The 19836-nt window shown below is 39.0% G+C and overlaps 1 protein-coding gene across 1 annotated transcript in view; it reads left to right on the forward strand.

The window, feature by feature from the left end:
• MTHFD2L (methylenetetrahydrofolate dehydrogenase (NADP+ dependent) 2 like) overlaps positions 1-19836 on the forward strand; it is a 138303-nt gene that overhangs the window by 104321 nt on the left and 14146 nt on the right. Inside the window, exon 7 of the mRNA XM_027087465.1 lies at positions 5973-6098. Within this exon, the coding sequence (XP_026943266.1) occupies positions 5973-6098 (126 nt within the window). The remainder of the gene's footprint in view (positions 1-5972; positions 6099-19836) is intronic.

Here is a 19836-nt window from a genome sequence, read left to right on the forward strand (position 1 = left end):
ATATATATATATATAATGCAGACCATTAGATGTTTGGAATAATATTCCATTATGTTCTATGGCACCTCTCAAAAGAACACTTGTTCACATCAGAAGTTCCTCAAAATGTCTATTATAATTCTAAATTATCCTTGATTAAATGATGCCATTTACAAAGGTAAGTATAAGAATTTGGGATATTGTGCAAATACATGTAAGAAGCAGGAGTCTACATCAGAGGTTGAAAGTGCCGCTTCTTTCCCTGGTCCCTCAGCACCCTGCCCCCACCTTGGCCTAGTAGCTGGCCAGTTTCCAGCTGCAAACTTGACTAATTTACAGTTCCCTGCAGATGGAAAGATTTGGAGAGATTTCACCAACAAAACAAGAGAAGACTGAGGCCAAGTTCTCATAAAATGTTGCTAAGTGACCTGAGGCAAAGATTTTCCACAGGATTTTCCAAAATTCAAGAGACACTTTCTCAATTTTTCAGTCCTCAGGGTCATTTTGAGGAATGGATTTATCCAGCTTACTCCCATCCCCTCCCTGTGAACTCTTCCCTTATAGATATACAGAAAAAGATGACAGCGACAGAGACAAATTGTGCTGTAAGTAATAACACTGATTTCCACCAAGGACAAAAGTTATTTAACTGAACAAATAATCAAAGGATTCCTAAAATGAATTTCTTATTTAAAGAAGACAAAATAAACTCAGCATTTGAGGAGCTTTAATGAAAAGAAATCAGAGTTTGGACTCAATGCAAAACTTACCTCATCATCCCAGTCACAGAGGCCAGCAGCTCCCTTTACCAGCAAGAGGCTCAAGGGACCACAGAGGCAACCATGGTTTCCAAGTTGAGGTCCTGGACCATGGCCAAGAGAAGTTCTTGACTAGATTTTCACAGGTCCCCAGTATTGTTGAATACTTGGCTTCTCCCAAATATCACCCAAACAATCCATTGATAAGACAAATCTGAGTTTAGGTTACAGAAGCATGGGAGAACACTGTCTTGACAGTCGCATAGGAGCAGTGGTGTGCGGGAGCTAGCTTCTATCAGCCTGTGAAGGATCCTGAACATCTCTTCCCAATTCTATGTTCAGTGATGTCACCTCGGTAGCTTGAAGTCAGCCATGGTAGGAGTACGTATACCACAGAAATCATCAAATTCCACAAATCAGGGATTCCCCCCCCCCCAGGGAGCCACTTTACCTTAGTAACATCTCGGGGTGTGGAAGCAAAGTTGGGATATTTAAGAGATGTTGAAGTTTGTTTTAAGGCAAGTCTCTTAATGTGAAAGTTTGATTAGGATTAGGTAAGGATCATAATATAAAAGTTTAAGATTGGCAGACACAACAAGGAGAGAATTTAATTAAAGCAAGGATTTCCAAGAGTCTTGAAAATTTTGATACTATCTGTTGAAAAGTCAAACAGTTTGATGTTAATTAAAATGAGTCTTTCAATATGTTCTTGAGACAATAAAATTACTTGAAACTTTTATCTTTCTGAGCAAGAGTTTCCTGGAATAATAAAGTCATGTTGATGAAGACAGTGAAATAGTAAAATCATATTAATGTATACAGTAAGCTATGTGGGTGTGGATGGTTTCAGTTCTCACATATAATGCTTGAGCCTTCAGATTATATAAGAATTAAGGATAGGTTTCTATGGAATTATCACATCAAAAAAAAAAAAGCTCATAGGAAATGTTCACTTGAAGGTACTATTCATTTTCAACTTTAACAAAAAGCAAAAATTTTTTTTTCTGACTTCACATTCTACTGGTATCTAATGTCTTTTCTTTTCCAAATATATAAATAGTTTTTAATGATATTTCACTTTTATCGAACGATAATTTAAATATGTTGCAATTGTATATTTGGGGAAATAAATACATCATGTCTAAGAAATTTCAGTGTCCTTAAAGACACAATTAATGAGCAACTTTACACGTCCAAGCATTTGTCTCTAGAAGACAACAATATAAGTGGACAACTTAGAGTATTTAACATATCTGAAGTAGACATCATACATGCCTATTCGTTATCATTTCAACTAAGTACAATTTGCATTATTTCTTTCTTTTCTTTAGTAGAATAAAAGGTCAGAAGTCTACAAGGGTTCAGAAATGAATGTTAAAGAAGAAAGAAAAAAAATTTTTAATATTTTTCTAGACAAAAGAGAATGTTTAAATCATAGAACTGGAAAGCCTCATTAACCTTACCAATTCAATCTCTTCCTTACCCTACTGTGAATATTTCTAATGAGGAATAAGGACAGTATTTCTCTTTGTGGCTTATTTTATTACTCTTAAAATTCTCTATATTGAGCTAAAATCTATTCCCTTCCTTTGTCCCTTCATTCTTCCTTCTGAAAATATACAAAGTAAATCTACTCCCTATTCAGTTTAACATATTGGAGACACTACCGCAATTATTGGGTTTTGATTATTTTTAGTTTTTTTGGTTTTCTTCCCCTGAGATAGGCAGCCTGAGTTTATTCAACCATTCCTCTATTTCAGAGATATTCGGCGTGTGGACCAGTACTGATCCATGACTGTTTCTTACCCTCTGGGAACTATAATCATAGGTCCACAACAAGATAAGGAAATGTGGCAGAATATAAGTCAACATACTGCTTTCTTCATTGAAAAAGTCTTGCTATGAAAAAATAAAGCTAGCTGAATTCAACAGCTTGTTTAGTGATACAGTTGCTCTACATTGTGACACAAGCTTTTTCATCTTATCGAAGACTGACGGGAAACAGTTGAACCAGTTAATTTGATAGCACTGGCTCCATATGACATGATTTCTAGATCCATTCTAATCGTTCTTCTCTAGATCAGCCTCTAGAATACAACCAACATTTCCAGAGAGAATCTGCTGAAAATATAGTGGAAAACATTACATCCCTGTATCTGGACACTATTTGTCTTAACATAGCCTAATAGTTTTTAATGAGTTTTTAATCAAGTAAAGCAACTGATCAGAATTGTACATGTAACCCCTTTCTAATTCTTATTGCTGTTTATAGTCTATTATTCCAAAGTGGCTACCTATTAGCTATTCTATCCAATTTTGTGTCATTTGCTAATATGGGCTATGCAGCTTTAGCTGTGTAAAACACAAAAAACAAAAAAAAACCCAAACTCAGTCACTTTAAACAACCACCTTTTAAAAAAAATTTCTCATGAGTCTGGTTCGGCTGGTCAATTATGGTGACCTTGGCTCATTTCTTCTGACCTTGACTTGGCTTGTTCAAGCATCTGCCTTCAGCTGGTGGTTGGCTAGTTGACTGATGAAAATGGCCTCCACTGAAACAACTCAGCTCTCTTCACAGGATTTGAACCTGTCAGTTGGTTAGCTTGTACTTGTTCTCAAGGCTATGACAGGGTTCCAAAAAAGACAGGAAGCACACAAGACCTCTGTAAGGATCAGTCCCATCTCTGCCATAAAGTAGAGCAGGGAAAGGTGGAAAATGGACCTGGAGGAAGACAAAGATAAAGCAAACATTATAATGCCAGTGTGTTCTTCGAAGTTCTTCATACAAAATTTGAAAATGGCACTGAAAAATAGTTTTCATGGAAGACCTCAATAGACCTTTTTAACGGATGCATTGATAAACCATTTCAGAATATGTTATTTAAACAGTCATGACTGTACCAATGAGAGCTTTTATACAGCCCACATTTTTCCGTCATGTTAATAAGGGTTCAGTGAAAAATTCTGTCAAATGTGATGCTGCAGTTCAGAAATCATCATAGTCTCTGAACATAAATGATCATCACTGCATTATTTATAATAGCAAAATATTGGAAAGAGTGTGCAGGAATGAATGACTTATGGTAATTCATATAATAAATTATTTCATGTAGTTTTAAAATTTCAAATAATTGATAAAATAGGAAAAAGTTCACAATTTAATTTTAATGCAAAGTGGTAAGATATACAATGAAGCATGGTGCAAAAAAAATTACAGTCTTTTATATCTAATGTAGAAGTATTTTGAAATCCTAGAAAGAAATACAATAAAAATATACTTCTTGTCTTTGGATGGCAAGATTATAATGATTTTTGTTTTACTCTTAAACTTTTAAATATTTTTCAGATTTTCTGCAATGGACATATGTAACATCATCATCAGAAAAAAATGCATTCAGGTTTTTTCCATTTTATAATTTTCCTGGGAATTAAAATCAAGCTCACATTCCCCTCTTTTCTGAAAATTGTGCACTTGACCATTCCCAGTTGATATTTTCTGAGATATTGTACTGAACAATTCTAATTAGGAGGGAGATCTGGATCTTTCTCAAAAGCATAGTAGCTGGATTTTAATAACTATTTCATCAACATTTTGATTTTAAAAATATTTCCTGCAGTCATAATCAATTATGGTTTCTTTTTCTATTGAATGCCAAGAAGAAACAGGATTTTATGACTATCTTTAGAGCAATACTCAATATCGATGCTAGAACTGGTAAAAAGGAAGAAGTTCTACGGGATAGGATAGGAAAGCAAGAGAAAAAATATATCTCAAACATTGATGCCATCTTGGTTGTATCATTTTGTGGCTGAGGAACCTATCAGCTAGCTACAACTATTTTGGCACTGTTTCTTTATAGCCTTTCAATTCTTACTAGTAGTAAAAATCATATGCCACAAGGTGACATTTAAACCATCTGGAATGCTTAAATGAATATTCAGGTGCTAGAAGAAAGCGTCTGCCAACACAACAGGTAACCCTTTTCCAGCAAGGGATGTAGCAAGTGAAAGTGAGTAAATCGCCCACCAGACAAAATGTCCACCAGAGGCATTCTGGTGGAGTAAAGATGGACACTCAAATTCTTTGATTCTCCTCCCACTGAGAAATGGCATCTCCATCCCTCCTTTAAAATCTAAGTGGATTCTGTCACTGCCTGCCCAACAGAATATGACAGAAGTGACACTGTGCCAGTTTCCAGGTTCCAGTCTTAAGTGACGGGCGCCTTCTATTTCCTATCACTTGGAACACTCACTCTTGGAAGCCAGCTGCCGGGTTGCGAGAAGCCCAAGCTGCATGGAGAGGCCACGCCCACGTGCTCCATTGGACAGCCCCCGCTGAGCTCAGCCACCATGAGCATCCGCTGTAGCCCTGTGAGTGCGCCACCTCGGACAACCAGCGGCATCACAGCTTTAGATGACTTCAGCCGCAGCCACAAGATCCATCCAGCTGAGCTCAGTCAACTCACACAACTGTGGAACATAATAATTAGTTGTTGTTTTAAGACACTAAGTTTGGGAATGGTTTGTTAATTTATAACAAAAAAATTGGAACACTAGCCATTGTTAGCTGGTACTGTTGTGCCTGAAATAAAATTTGAAAAGTTATAAAATATAGATGATGACATAACATCTCTGTAGAGCTATCTTTCAAACTTGAATGGAGAAATAGTGAGTAGAACTAACTGTTTCTTACACCATTCCAAGTCATATACAGACATAATGAATCAAAGAAACCAAGAAAAAAATAAATATAAAGCTCAAGATAGCCTTTCATGTTTGGAGTGGATGAGATAATACTTTGTATTCAGCACTTTACAGTTTACCACAACCCTGAGGAATATGAATTATTACCTTTTTTTCTTTTTTCCTTCCTCCCTCCCTCTCTTCCTTCTCTCCACCTCCATCTTCCAAGTTGTTTTCACTCCACTCACCCTCAGCAGGAGCCTGTTTCATCTCCATAATCTTCCCATGCTATTTATAGTACGTGAAATACAAAAGGATGCTGCTCAAGTGGGTGTCCATTTGGAGAAATGCTTTGGTAAGAAATTGCTTTGGTAAGCAATCTCTAAGGTGAAAGGGTAAATCCTGGCAGGATTTCACCCAGAGATGCCCCCATGTGCTACCTTTCCATGACAATAAAAACATTAGATGTATAAACTAATGTATAAATTGTGTTATACTCAAGGACAAAGCTTAAGTATTTTCCAGTGTTTTACAACTCTGTTTTGCTTTCAGGTATTCCAAAGTTGATTACATCTGATATGGTTAAAGAAGGTGCTGCTGTAATTGATGTGGGTATCAACTATGTCCATGACCCAATGACAGGAAAGACAAAATTAGTTGGAGACGTGGACTTTGAAGGTAGTAAACTATATCTCTTTTTTTTTTTAATTTATTTTTTTATTTTTTTAACTACATCTCTTTTGATAAGTGAAGAAAAACAAAGATTCTATGCTGCATGTTTTGATAGTAGAAAGAGAAACTTTCCCTTCGATTGGGGCATTATTATCAACGATTACATTAATCTTTCCTCTGAGGGAAAAGAGTTTAATGACAATTACATATTTCCTTCCTTCCTTCTGCCTGACTTCCTTCCTTCACTGCTTTCTTCCTATCTTCCTTCCCCCTTTCTTTCAGCCCTTCCTTCTATCCTTCCTTTCCTCCTTCTTTCCCTCCTTGGGAGAAAAATATAATTGTACCATTATTATTTAGTTTTAAGATGAAATTCCTTATAGTGCATTTTTTTAATGAAACAATTCAGCCGGCCTTTTATAGTGAGCATTATTTTGACTTTTGGGATTGTGTCTCTATACCTCATCATCCATGCTCTATACTCAGCCATTCACTCTCGGAGCGAGAAGACATCTTAGGGTGTGTTTGCTAACTCTATATTTCAGATCTAGACAGTTACCTGGATAATTCAAGTCAACATTCTTCACTTGTGTTTTAAAGAGGATGAGAAAAAGGAGCTAGGCTAACATTTCCATGGCCAATGAAGGAGATAAAGCACCCATTGTGTAGTAATAAAAAAATTTCCAACCCGATGCCGTATCTCTACAGATGAGGAAACCAACTGCAAGATAGATATATTTTTAGATGCCTGATCCCCCAATCCAATTTTACTTCCAATATCTTTGTCAGATGCTTACCTGCATTCAGGTTTTCAGTATAGTCTAGGAATCTTAGATGTCTAATACTACAGGCATATAATAAAGTGGAGATATTTTCATATTAGAAATATTTTATATATTCGATTGATCATTCTGGCCAAAAAATCAGGGCCATGCGAGAACTTCCTTAAGTTATAGGTGTGTCTTTATAGACAAATTGAAAGGAACAATGGTGCTCTTTCTAAAATAATTCAAATTTTACATTTTCTCTTGGAATCTAGTCATCAGCTGATGGTTTGCCTGAGTCCTAGCATGGTGTGGAATACAAATGAATATGCAGGGACTCAGAAGTGTCCTTCTGAGTAAGGTATTGGCCCCATGTATGTGAGAATCCAGGGTGCATCAGGGACCAGGTCCAGGTAGGCAAGGTGAGCCTGGTGCTAAAAAGAAAAGAAAAAAAAAAGAAAACCTGAGAACAAAATACTCTGGGGACAGAATGGTGAAGAGAGCAAAGTACAGATGGACCTTATCATCTGCTGCCCTCATAGGCTGTCATTCGCAGGGCGCTGCCAGCCTAGCAGGGTGGCTCTCCAAGTGAACATGCGTGTCTGTCTGTATGTGTGTGTGTTATGTGTACGTGTTGAACTCTTTAGGAAATGACCTTTTTTCTTTATTTCATTTTTTCATGTTCAATCACTAATGTCAGATGTCAATAATATATTTGAATTTCTCAACTTGAAAGAGTAAGGGTACATTTCATTTTAAAATGTATTTTATTTCTGACCTTATTTCTTATTCTTTTGCACCGTCGTTCTGCTTCATGATTACATTTTAGTTACCAGGTTTATTGCAAAATCGCCACACACTTATGATGCACCCAGATGGCACAGACAGCACATAATAACCAGCTCGAGGCAAGAAAAGCAGGGATGTTAACAGCTCACAACCTTGACTGTGCTTGTGGGGCACGCTCACTCAGCAGTTGGCAATGTTTTATAAGACCCTTCTCTTATATGATGTTTCATTGGTCTCAGATCATTTCCATGCATTCTTATGTTTAGCTAAGAATTTTTTTTTGCTTGTAAGGGTATTATGAAAACATTAAAAATGAGCATTTTGGGGTGGGTGCACATGCTAAGTCACACATGGATATGCAATCTCTTGGTAGTATCTATTCAATTAAATTTCAGTTATGTGTATCTAAGTATATAATGAAACAAAAAAGGAAATGACCATGAGAGACAAAGATATAAGATGAGCAGGAAAGAGCATTGGGCTGGGAGACTGAAGAGATGCTCTTAGACCTAGTATGGCAACCTGATAATTTTGCAACCTTTCTGGCCATCAGAGTTGTTATCAGTTAAATGATAACAGTGTTGGCAACGGCTCCTTTCAGCTCTAACACTTGGTGCATCTTGGACATTCAGCTGAGTGTTACCACATGATTGTGTAAAAACACAGCAACTTTCAGAAAGTCCGGTTTTTCTGACCCTATCATAAATGACGCCCATGTGACTGATAATATTACTCTTGTTGCCCTGCTGGTTTATGGAACCAGAGCCCTAAGGAAGACCTGGACTTGGTAAAGAAAGCCTTGTCGGTGAGGCCATGACTCAGCCACCCAGAGGAGCACGCAAGTGATAGGTTTTGACATGCTGCTCTTCAGGTCGTTGATCAGGACTTAACTTGAGGTGTGGGATGATCCTGCAGCTGAGAGGGAGGAGCTTTCACGTGGGTTCTGATGCAAAACTTACAGGTAGTGTTTGGCTGTAAATTGCCACAGGGAGTGTGGCTGCTTTGTGAGTATCAGTGAAAGTTTCACTATAACCATAGCCAAGACAGATAAAACAGATACAGGTAAAATCCAGTGCTGAAGTAACTTGTCCTTGCAGAAATCTTTAGCTCACTAATAAAGGAAACAACATGGCCTATTTCAAGTAGATTACTTGGATGGGAATGATTTTTAAAGAAAGATTTCATCCATGACCTCATTTGGGCACTGTTGGAAATATGTAAATAACTGCAAATTATTTTACAAATTCAATGATTTATAAAGCCAGGAGTCATTTAATCTATTTTATTTCTAAGAAAATATAGATGCCTATTTGTATTCTTCTTCATTATTAGATATTTTAGCTTCAATTTTAAATCAGTCTTCTCTCTAAGAAGAGTGATACTTTATATCAAATACAACATGAAGATTGCATCACCCTTACTATAGTTCTTGACAAAAGGAAATAAAAAAACACCCTAAATATTTCCTTTTGACTTTAAGGACAGGTTTTTTGTTTTGGTTGAGATATAATTTCCCCTAGACCACCTCTTCCTTCATCTGCTAGGGTTTCCTGCTCTTATTTCCTGCTCTCATAGCTAGTGTTTCTGTAGTGCTTACAGTGTGCTAGGTATTGTTCTCAGGCTTTTACATATGATAACCCTATAACCCTATGATAACCCTATCATTTTACATATGATAACCCTATAATTGTTTAATTTTGATTCAGTTATTATGACAACCCTATAAGGTAGGTATTGTTATGCCAACTACAAATTGGCGCTTGCCATCTGCCTCTAAAGGATTAAATCAAGAGCTGCTGCAGTTACTGACCTTCAACACCCCCTGAGAGGAGTTCAGGGTGGAGATCAGGAATGAGGCACTCTGTACTCTGGGAAAAACTGGCAGAACAGGTCTTCAGATAGAGATTTGCAGGAGAAGATTTTATGAGCCCAATTCTTGCATCTCCTCGTATCTAGAGAAGCACTAAAACCCTTCATGGTGATGCCTGCTCGTGACTAGCAGTAACCTTCACGAGACTGGCAGCAACCTTCTGCAAACAATATGTGTTTGATTGCATGTACTACCCCTTCACCAGAATCACTGACCTTCCCCCCCACCTCTTTAAATCAGTTTCTCAGAGCTTTCCGAAATTCTGTCTCCTGGGCTATAGTCCTCATTTTGCCCCAAATAAAACTTAACTCGCAACTCTCACGTTGTTTATTTTTTTTTCAGTTGACAGTTATTATGCCGCATTTTGCAGAGGCACAAAAAGCCTGGGCATCTTGCCTGAGAGGACACAGCACAGGGGGCACTGTGGGTTTGTAGCCACTCATCATTTTTACCCTCTATTTTCTTGACTATCCTATATTTCACTTGGTTAATACTTTCCTTTCAGGACGTTGAATTATTTCTTTTATCCCCCGCCCACCTTATGTATAATAGCAGGTTTTAAAGTGCCTAAACAACAGTATTGGTGTACAACAGTCCTCACTTTGCATGGTTCTGATATACACAAATTTCAATTACCACGGATTAGCTAAATAACACCAGTCCCCCAATAGAGTGATGTGAATTTCAGTTAGTAATTGCATCAAGTGCAAACTTCTCTGCTAGCTCTTTGGGGCACACATCATTATGTCAGTAACAAATGTGCATCATGATCTGTGACCAATCATACCACTTCTTTCAAAGTCTGTGGGCGATTGGTCATGGCACATCTGTTATTCAGTTCAGACAGCAAAGTGTGTAGTTCTGTTGACTGTGATAAACCACATAACATTTTGCAAAAATAGATCATGCAAAGAGAGAATTGCCAGCAAAGAAATGAAAAGTGATAATTCTGAAAGTGAAATTTGAAATAGCTGACCATGGGATGTTGACAGTGCCACTGTTTGCCATTTGAGACTCTAGATATACAGCCAGATGAACTTATCGACATAAATGAGGAAAGTGGTTGTTACTGAAAGGATGACAGTGTCCCAGAGGAAGTGACACTGGCATAAAACTCTACATTAAAGGAACTCTCAGAGATATTTCATGACATAAGAAAGGGCAAAGACAAAATGTTGGAAGTGGATCCAAACTTAGAAAGGAATCTGACAATTCATCAAGTCATAAAAGAGGTACTAGCTCTGTGTTATAAGGTATACGACCAGGGGAAGAAAAGCAGTATTCAAACTACTCTTCATAAGATTTTTACAGATAAAGAAAACACTTGGATTCTCAATGTTTCTAATGTTTAAATTATGGTATAATAAATAAATACTAGTTTTACTATAATTTTCAATTCTCTACACATTTATAAACCACAGTAAGAGAGTTTTTAGTGTTTTGACAAAAAATTTTTAAAGGTCGTTGAGCAAATGTAATATCCCCCCATTGATTATTAAGATTACATTGCACTGTTTCAACTTGCACAGTCATTTTTATGATCTTACATTACTGTAAAAAGTGAGCCCTCCCTGCATTTATCTCTATGTTCAATAAAATTCATGAAATTAGTGGTCATATAGTTCAAATTCATATCCACTGTCATAATCACCTCTACTACACGATTATTCAATTGTGTTTGATTACAGTTTCTCAGTATTTCTACCCATGGAGGTTATGCAGTGTTGGAGGCATTGTTTGCTTAGCACCTTTTCTAGGAAATCCACACTCGTGCTTTTGCTCAAAATAGATCCAAGTTAGGCCTCTGTGCAACACCATTCCTCTCTGGGTGCTCTGAGGAATTAATAAAGCCTTAAAGTTATGACTAAAGTGCTATCTTGTTTTGTATTGAACCTCAGTTATAGAACTCAAGATAGCTCATCATTGCTTCCAGCACCTGACAGGTGCTTACTGCTACCTTTCAATTACTTGAACATGCCTCCCCTCTTCAATTTAAGACATTAAAAGAAGAAACGGTATTTTAAAACATCAGTGATAAAATCACTGGGTATGTCGAAAAATTGTTTTTCATTACAAACAATCATAAAATAAATAATCTTCTGAAAACCTTAAATTTGCTAATATAGATTTAAAACAAAACAAAACAATGAGGCATACCCACTTTCACTTGGAATTTCTTTTAATCATTTTGGTTGGTAGCTTTGAAAGGAAATTCATACATTCCTAACAAAGGCCGTATTCTCATGAAACAGACATAAGAGATGATGTGGTATGAGGTGTAAACTGCTTCTTCTGAATAATGAGCTGGAAAACAGTCTATGGGCCAGGACTCAGAAGCGCATAATTACAATGCTTTTATAACAGCCATTCACTGAATGGATTTGGTCAGCTGAACAATCTAATTAATGACTTCCTATGCTGTTACTTCAGCTAAGCTTGTTCACATTGGTGAACAGTCATATGCCTCATTTACACCTTGTAGATAACACACAGATACGTCTGTGGAAGCTTCAATAGCTTTGCTTCAGTTTTGTGATGAATTCTGCAGGGACTGAGGTGGAACGAAAGGAACTGAAATGTCTGCTCTGTATTTCCGCCCATCTCTCTTCCTTGTCTTCAATTCTTCCATCCCTGACCGCTCTGCTCCACTTACTGGTCTGTAAGAAAGCAGGGAGTAAGACAATGCTGGGAAGAACTGGTGAGAAGAAAGCAAAGAGATGGGCAGGAGGAACAGTGTGTAGCACTTTTCTCAGAATCAGAATAGGCGGGGTTAATGTCTAAGCATGATTCTCTTTGCTGACTTAAACTTATAGGATAGTAAATAGAAATTATAGAGGTAAGTCTAAAGGTACATATATTGTTAATGGAACTGATTTAAATTATCAGAATAAAGAAGCCACGTTTGATGTGTCTAATCCTCTAACACAACCAATAGTTTTTTTTATAACTACAGTTGCTTCTGGACATTTTGTGTATGCATATTTTACATACTTTGAGGAATATATGACTTATGCACTTAAATTTTTATCAGTCATTTTCCATGCTGAGGTCCTAGTTCATGGTTATGTTCAGTGAATATATCATGGTTTTCCTCGCTCCTTCTCTCTTGTGAAATGCTTGTTTCCCTTTTTTCCCCCTCTAAGTATTATACTAGAGTATAGCTTAAGCTGCTATAGCAAAGGGACACCAAAATACATGAACTCAACAGAATAGTTTAGTTCATTCTCATAAAAGTCCAGAGTTAGGCAGACAATCAGCTCTGCTTCACTCAGGGATACTGTTTTCGTCCATCTTACTTTTTATATTAGTTTGACAGAACTGCCGTAACTAAGTACCACAGACTGCGTGGCTTAAACGACAGAAATTTATTTCACATAATTCTGGAGGCTAGAAGTCAGAAATGAAGGTGTGGCCAGGGTTATTTCTTCTAATGCCTCTCTCCTTGGCTTATAGGTGGTCATCTTCTCCCTGTATCTTCACATCATCTTCCTTCTGTACATGCCTATGTCCAAATTTCCTTTCTTATAAGGACACCAGTCATATTGGATGAAGGCCTACGCCAATGGCCTTGTTTTAACTTAATTACCTCTTGAAAGACCCTCTCTCCAAATACAGTGACATTCTGAGGTACTGAGGTTGACTTCAACGTATGAATTTTGGGGGGACACCATTCAGCCTGTAACACTATTCCACTTGAGCATTGTTATCCACACAGTTGAACTGCCTCCTCATCCATGGTTCCTTCCATGGAGGTGAAAGAGAGACAAAGGCAAGTGACTTCCCTTTTGAGAAAACTGAACTGGAAGATGCACGTATCATTTCTGCTAGCATCCTATTGACCTGAACATAGTCACATGGCTGCTCTTATGTGGGAGTAAAAAAGATGTGGAATTTATAGTCTCTAGATGGGCACCATATTGGGTGAATGACAATCCATTCTGTATATAAGAACTTGAAGACCAATCTCTTACTTGGGAAAAAAAAAGATTTCTTCATCCAGCATCCATATACCATTCAGTCTATTCTAACTTCATTCTGTTATGAAAACCTCAGGGACAATCTCATCATCGTCTGCTTGCTTTTCAGTCAGTTTCAAAGCATGAGCTGCTTTGTTTTTCCTAGGGGGTTAGTGGATGCCTAGTGTCAGCGAAGTTATGTCTTGACTCAGTTCTTACAGGATTAACTCTGATCTCTCTGTAGGTAAAGGATATGTAGATTTGCAACAGAATGTGCATAGTCAGGATAGCCTCATCAAACTATCTGGTTCTAACTACACTCATTTTTATTATTCAATCATTGGTAGAGACTAGACACTTTTTGACTACTTCATGCAATGTCAAAAATTATATCAAGACCTTTTGGGGCTTCCATTTTTCATAACTCCACCTTTACTGACCTTATTTTCAGGCTCTTGATTATTACTGATGTCTTCAGTAGCCCTTCTAATTCACTAGGCTATACTTTTTATTGAAGTGTATGTCATGCAATATTTCCAGAAGTTGGAAAAATAACAAAGGGAGCAGGTCAGGAGACAGTCCTTGGCCCAGGGACCATCTCCAACATGTCCTGAGAAGGAAAGGCCCATGACTTACTACTTATTTTGACTGGTAAGAAAGAGAAACCTACAAAGTGAGATGTGGCAGGAGAGCAGGAGTCCTTCAGGGTGGTATGCTGGGAGGAAAGCCAGGTGGCTCAGGTCCACAAGCTTCCCTCTGCCCCTGCTGGTCTCACAGTGGCACACAAACTGAGAAAGGGCTCCCAGAGTGTCCCAGGCCAGGTTAAGGGTAAAGCTGGGACACCAGATAAATGGGATAGCAACAGAGATTTGGTTAGCCAAGGCTGAATTGGGCCATGTCAGCCAAGAGGTGGGCAGGGGGCCACAGTGTAGGGGTCTGACTCAGACTCAGGGCCCCCGGCCTCGGGAGAGGGAGCTATTGCCATAGCCACGAGGCTCTTCTGAAGACCAAGGGCCAGGCCTGGGCACAGCCTACAGAGACCCCAGTCGTGGGGGCAATGGTACTTTAAGGCAGCCCGAGTCGAGAAGGCCTGGGTCATACTTGTAGGAACTGGGGACAAGCCTATGAGAAAGCTCTTGGCTACTGTTCCTGGGGCCCAGGGCTGCACAGGGTCCCAAAGACCCATGTTTCTCCTGGTTCAAGTGTTAAGATTTTTTGCATATGCCCAGCCAGGCAAGGTGAGATACCTGCTGTTAGAACACAGCCTGTGCATATATACCCAGAAGTGGGATTGTTGGATCTATTTTTAATTTTTTTTTTTTTTTTTTTTGCTGTACGTGGGCCTCTCACTGTTGTGGCCTCTCCCGTTGTGGAGCACAGGCTCCAGACACGCAGGCTCAGCGGCCATGGCTCACAGGCCTAGCCGCTCCGCGGCACATGGGATCTTCCCGGACCGGGGCACGAACCCGTGTCCCCTGCATCGGCAGGCAGACTCTCAACCACTGTGCCACCAGGGAAGCCCTCTATTTTTAATTTTTTGAGGAAATCCATCCTGTTTTCAACAGTGGTTGTACCAATTTACATTCTCACTAACAGTGCACGTGTTCCCTTTTCTCCACATCTTCGTTAAAACTTATTTCTTGTCTTTTTGATAGTAGCCATTCTAACAAGTGTGAGGTGGTATCTCACTGTGGTTTTGATTTGCATTTCACTGATGATTAGTGATGTTCAGCAATATTTCATGTACCATTGGCCACTTGTATGGTTTCTTTGGGAAAATATCCATTCGGTTCCTTGGCCCATTGTTCTAATTGGGTTGTTTGGGGTTTTTTTGCTACTGAGGTGTATGAGTTCTTTATATATTTTGGTTATTAATCCCATATCCAATATGTGGTTTGCAAATATTTTCACCTATTCTGTAAGTTGCCTTTTCATTTTTTTTTTTAAAGAAGATGTGGGTTAGGAGTTTATTAATTTTATTTTATTTATTTTTGCTGTGTTGGGTCTTTGTTTCTATGCGAGGGCTTTCTCTAGTTGTGGCAAGCAGGGGCCATTCTTCATCGCAGTGCACAGGCCTCTCACTGTCGCGGCCTCTCTTGTTGTGGAGCACAGGCTCCAGACGTGCAGGCTCAGTAGTTGTGGCTTACAGGCCCAGTTGCTCCGCGGCATGTGGGATCCTCCCAGACCAGGGCTCGAATCCGTGTCCCCTGCATTAGCAGGCAGATTCTCAACCACTGCGCCACCAGGGAAGCCCTGCCTTTTCATTTTGTTACTTTTTCTGTACTGGAGGTTTTTAGTTTAATGTTGTCCCACTTGTTGATTTTTACTTTTGTTGCTTGTGCTTTGGTGTCATACCCAAAAAATTCTTGCTAAGACCAATGTTAAGGAGCTTCTTCCCTATGTTTTCTTCTGGGAGTTTTATGGTATCAGGTCTTAAATAGACTTTAATCCATTTCAAGTTAATTTTTGTGAGTGCTGTGAGAAAGGGCCCCAATTTCATTTTTCTTCATGTGGTTATCCCGTTTTCCTAGCATTGTTTGTTGAAGAGACTATCCTTTTCCCATTGAGTATTCTTGTCTCCCTTGTCAAATATTAGTTGACCCTGTATGTGGGGTTTATTTCCGAGTTCTCAATTCTCTTCCATTGGTCTGTGTGTCTATTTTTATGCTGGTACAGTACTGCTTTCATTACTGTAGCTTTGTAATATAGTGTGAAGTCAGGGTGTGTGATGCCCCCATCTTTGTTCTCAGCACTGCTTTAGCTATTCAGGGTCTTCTGTGTTTTCATACAAATTTTAGGATTTTTTTTTCTACTTCTGTGAAAAATGCCATTGAAATTTTGGTAGAGATTTAACCAAATATATAAATGGCTTTGGGTAGTATGGACATTTAAAAAATATTAATTCCTCCAGTCCATGAACATGGAATATCTTTCTGTTTATTTGTGTCTTCTTCAATTTCTTTCCTCAAAGTCTTGCAGTTTTCATTGTACAGATCTTTCATTTCCTTGGTTAAGTTTGTTCCTAAGTATTTTATTGCTTTATGAAGCTATTGTGAGCAGAATAGTTTCATTATTTCATTTTAAGATATTTCATTGTTATTGTATAGAAACATAACTGATTTCTGTATGTTTATTTTATGAGCAATCCCACTTCTGGTATATATCCAAAGGAAATGAAAATAGGATATCAAAAAGATATGTCATGTTTATTGCAGTTTTATTCACAAAAGATATGGAAATAACCTGTGTCCCTTAATAGATTAATGGATAAAGAAGATGTGATATATATACAATGGAATACTATATAACCATAAGAAGGAAATCCAGCCATTTGCAACAACATGGATAGATCTTGAAGGCGTTATGCTAGTGAGATAAGCCAGACAGAAAAAGAAAAATACTCTATGCTCTCACTTATATGTGGAATCTAAAAAAGCTGAACTCATAGACACAGAGTTGGATGGTGGTTACTAGGGGCTGGGTGGGAGAATTGGGGAGATGTTAAAGGATACAAACTTGCAACTAGAAGATAAATAAGTTCTGAAGATCTAATGCACAGCATAATGATATAGTCAACAATACTACATTATAAACTTCAAACTTGCTAAAAGACCAGTTGTTCTCGCCACAAAAAAAGAAATTATAATTCTGTGACGTGATAAAGGTGTTAACTAAACTTACAGTGGTAATCATATTGCAATATATAAATGTATCAAATTAACAGGTTTGTACACATTAAACTTACACAATGTCAACCATATCTCAATACATTTTTGTTTAAAAGAACACGGCATGCAGGATCTTAGGTTCGGCCTGAGGCACAGTGCAGGCAGGGATGGGGACAGGGACTCTCATACCTGGGCTTCTGCTCCTCAGTGCGCTGCTCGCCCTTTGGATCCTCCTTTGGGTTCCTGTGTGCTACCCTGCTGGGCACCCTCCTGTGAACAGTCTGGAAAGGCAGTGGGGCCAAGTGCCCTCCTGCGGCTGGGTTAGCTTCACAGGGAGGCAGGACCAGCACCAGCTCACTAAGCTACCAAGGAAAACAGTTTTCATGATGGAGTCTGTGCTTGAACTCGGGGACGGATTTGTGGATGAAGAGTGGTTGGTCCTAGAGAGGGAGGGAAGAGGGGGTATCTAGCCCAGCCACCCTGGGAAAGTAAGAAGAAAGAGAAGGCCAAACCTTGAGCTGGTCTGTCCATCTACTCCAGGCCTATAACCCACTCGTTTCTTAAACTGCCCCAGGAACGAGACACGTCCAGCCTTGGAGGGGAGACAACAGCTGAGCCCACCCCTGGCAGTGATTTCTCTCTGGCCCACAATTCCCTGCACAGTAGAGGCCTAGGGGTTCTCTGGCCCCTCACAATGACCCTTTCTAAAAAATGCTGAGGAGGACAGTGGGAAGAGGAGGGGCTGCTCAGGGTCCTCTCAGGAATTCCTGGAGGCCAGAGAGGAACTGTGGGATGGGATACAGGAGTGGGTGGGAGATGCTATGTGTCAGGCATTGTCATAGGCACTTGGGATGCAACAGTGACAGAAATAGGCCAAGTCCTTCCCCAAAAGTAGCTTACATTCTGGTTGGAGAAGACAGATAATAAACAAATTATGCATATACTATATTAGGCAGCATTTAATGTTACAAAAATAAAACAAGAAAAGGGGGGCTATGGATTTATGGAGTGAGGTTGTTTAGAAAGGGTGGTCAGAGAAAGCTAACTGCTGACCTGGACAAAGTGAGGGAGAGAGCCATGTGGATATATGGGGGAGAAACAATCCAGAGGCATGGAACAGCACGTGTAAAAACCTTGAGGTGCAGTGTGGCTGCTGGTTTTAATAAGCTGAAGAAGGCCACTGTAACTGGGACAGAATACATAGGGGGAAGAATGCTCAGATATAAACTCAACGAGGTAGCAGTAGGGGTGCCACATCATGACCAGCCTTACAGACCATGGAAAGGAATTTGAATTTTACTTTAAGTGCAATGGAACGCCATTGGAGGATTTGGGCCAAAGACATGGTATTTTTGCATTTTAACAGGATAACCCTGGTTTTCTGAATGGCAAATAGACCTTAGAGAAGTGAGGATATAAATTGGGTGCCTGTTAAGAGCCCATTGTAATTATCCAGGTAAGAAATTATCCAAGATGGGGTGTGGCCCATGGTGGTAATGGGTGAAAGTATTAAGAGGTAGTTAGATGGTGGATAAAATTTAAAAGGAGAGTTAGAATGGTTGGCTAAATGATTAGATATAAAAGGAAGAGGAGAATTATTCATGACTCTAAGAGTTTTCAAATAGGTAAGAGTGAAGGTACCTGTTCTAGAATCCTTTTGAAATGAGTCTGAAAGGATCAATGAATTTCATCTATTTATGTGTATATAGGGCAGAAAGTGGGAGAAGAAAAAGGGGCTCTTTCCATGTGGAGGGAACAGCAGATCAAAGGCAAGGAGGAAAAATTACAAAAGGCCTTATGTACTCAATAATAGGTCCAACATTGTTGAATGAGGAAAGTATGATATTCTTTTTTTTTTTTAACATCTTTATTGGGGTATAATTGCTTTACAATGGTGTGTTAGTTTCTGCTTTATAACAAAGTGAATCAGTTATACATATACATATGTTCCCATATCTCTTCCCTCTTGCGTCTCCCTCCCTCCCACCCTCCCTATCCCACCCCTCCAGGCAGTCACAAAGCACCGAGCTGATATCCCTGTGCTATGCGGCTGCTTCCCACTAGCTATCTACCTTACGTTTGGTCGTGTATATATGTCCATGCCTCTCTCTCGCTTTGTCACAGCTTACCCTTCCCCCTGCCCATATCCTCAAGTCCGTTCTCCAGTAGGTCTGTGTCTTTATTCCTGTCTTACCCCTAGGTTCTTCATGACATTTTTTTTCCTTAAATTCCATATATATGTGTTAGCATACGGTATCTGTCTTTCTCTTTCTGACTTACTTCACTCTGTATGACAGACTCTGGGTCTATCCACCTCATTACAAATAGCTCAATTTCGTTTCCTTTTATGGCTGAGTAATATTCCATTGTATACATGTACCACATCTTCTTTATCCATTCATCCGATGATGGGCACTTAGGTTGTCTCCATCTCCGGGCTATCGTAAATAGAGCTGCGATGAACATTTTGGTACATGACTCTTTTTGAATTATGGTTTTCTCAGGGTATATGCCCAGGAGTGGGATTGCTGGGTCAAATGGTAGTTCTATTATTTGTAGTTTTTTAAGGAACCTACATACTGTTCTCCATAGTGGCTCTACCAATTTCCAGTCCCACCAGCAGTGCAGGAGTGTTCCCTTTTCTCCACACCCTCTCCAGCATTTATTCTTTCCAGATTTTTTGATGATGGCCATTCTTAC

Source organism: Aethalodelphis obliquidens, unplaced genomic scaffold (genome assembly GCF_003676395.1).
Source record: "Aethalodelphis obliquidens isolate GAN/ISIS:26980383/991018 unplaced genomic scaffold, ASM367639v1 scaffold59, whole genome shotgun sequence".
Classification (NCBI taxonomy): domain Eukaryota; kingdom Metazoa; phylum Chordata; class Mammalia; order Artiodactyla; family Delphinidae; genus Aethalodelphis; species Aethalodelphis obliquidens.